Raw genomic sequence first — 1,086 nt, 5'->3', positions numbered from 1 at the left:
AAATGGATCAAGTGATGGGATGGATATGTTCATGGGATGGATATGTTCAACGTCTAATATACCATCACTAGCAAGTAACAATTTGCGCACACTCATGCTGACCATTGCTTCAAATTTGAAGGGGATGACAAAAAGCTTGCTAAACAAGTCAAAAATTGTGGCTTAAAGTAAAGACCCAATTTACACACCACAACACAAACACATTGAAGGATCAAATTTACATTCATTTTTAGTTCTTTGTTTGGTTCATTAGATTAACTTTAAAATGAATTGGATCTGATGAAGACCCTCTTCCATGCTTTCAAGGTGAGAGACCGAGCCTTTTCCAGAGTAAAAGAACGCTGCAGGGAGCGTCGAAGAGCAAGAGAGGGTGGTGATGGTGGCGTTGGTGGTTGTGATTCTTCCATTTCTATGTCTACAACATTATTGTCTTCTGGGTTCCAAAAACAAGCTCCTTTTCTCTTCTTCCTCATGGTTGTTAGCACATCGTGCTTGTTGCATATTCCCCACACTGTCACTTTCTGTTGATTGAAATCCACATTTACAGAGTATATACCTGCATGATTAATACAACACATACGGTTCATTTGAAAATGAAATAATCAAATATCCAAACAAAGCTTTGTTAAACTGTTTGTAGGGTAATAGAACCAAAATGAGATGACGATATCAAACTTCTCACTTCAAATATCATGTCCATAAATTATGACGATTTCACTAATGCATAGTCAAATGAGAATATGACATTTCCAATTTGCTAAAATAAGTCATGATGATATGACAAATGGCTACAAACTATTCATAAAAATAGGTTCTTCTAAAATAAAGAATTGATTCATAGAGTAATGAAGTTCTCCAAATGAATAGAAACTACATGCTTCAACACATTTCGATCCCCAATTCTTTACTTTGACTTAACGTTGTTGATAAGTTCAACCAGATTTTGATTAATTTTTTTTTACCTCTGAGATGTGATAAAGCCCTCTTGACTTTCTTCTCACACCCATAAGAATAGAGAGGCACCCTCATTTCCACATATTGTGCCTCTACAGTCTTGGTTGAAAGAACAATTTGCAAGTTTGCCAT

The 1,086-nt window shown here is 35.7% G+C and overlaps 1 protein-coding gene across 1 annotated transcript; it reads right to left on the bottom strand.

The window, feature by feature from the left end:
- Positions 1–260: 260 nt before the first annotated feature.
- LOC114259252 (heavy metal-associated isoprenylated plant protein 28) lies at positions 261–1,086 on the bottom strand. The gene is made up of 2 exons (XM_028199263.2): positions 963–1,086; positions 261–556 (listed from the first exon to the last, which is right to left on the bottom strand). The coding sequence occupies exons 1-2, from the start codon at positions 1,084–1,086 to the stop codon at positions 261–263; spliced, it is 420 nt and encodes a 139-aa protein (XP_028055064.1).

This window comes from Camellia sinensis, chromosome 8 (genome assembly GCF_055761805.1).
Source record: "Camellia sinensis isolate YWXY chromosome 8, ASM5576180v1, whole genome shotgun sequence".
In the NCBI taxonomy this organism is placed as follows: domain Eukaryota; kingdom Viridiplantae; phylum Streptophyta; class Magnoliopsida; order Ericales; family Theaceae; genus Camellia; species Camellia sinensis.
This window is presented reverse-complemented; position numbering and strand designations above follow the sequence as displayed.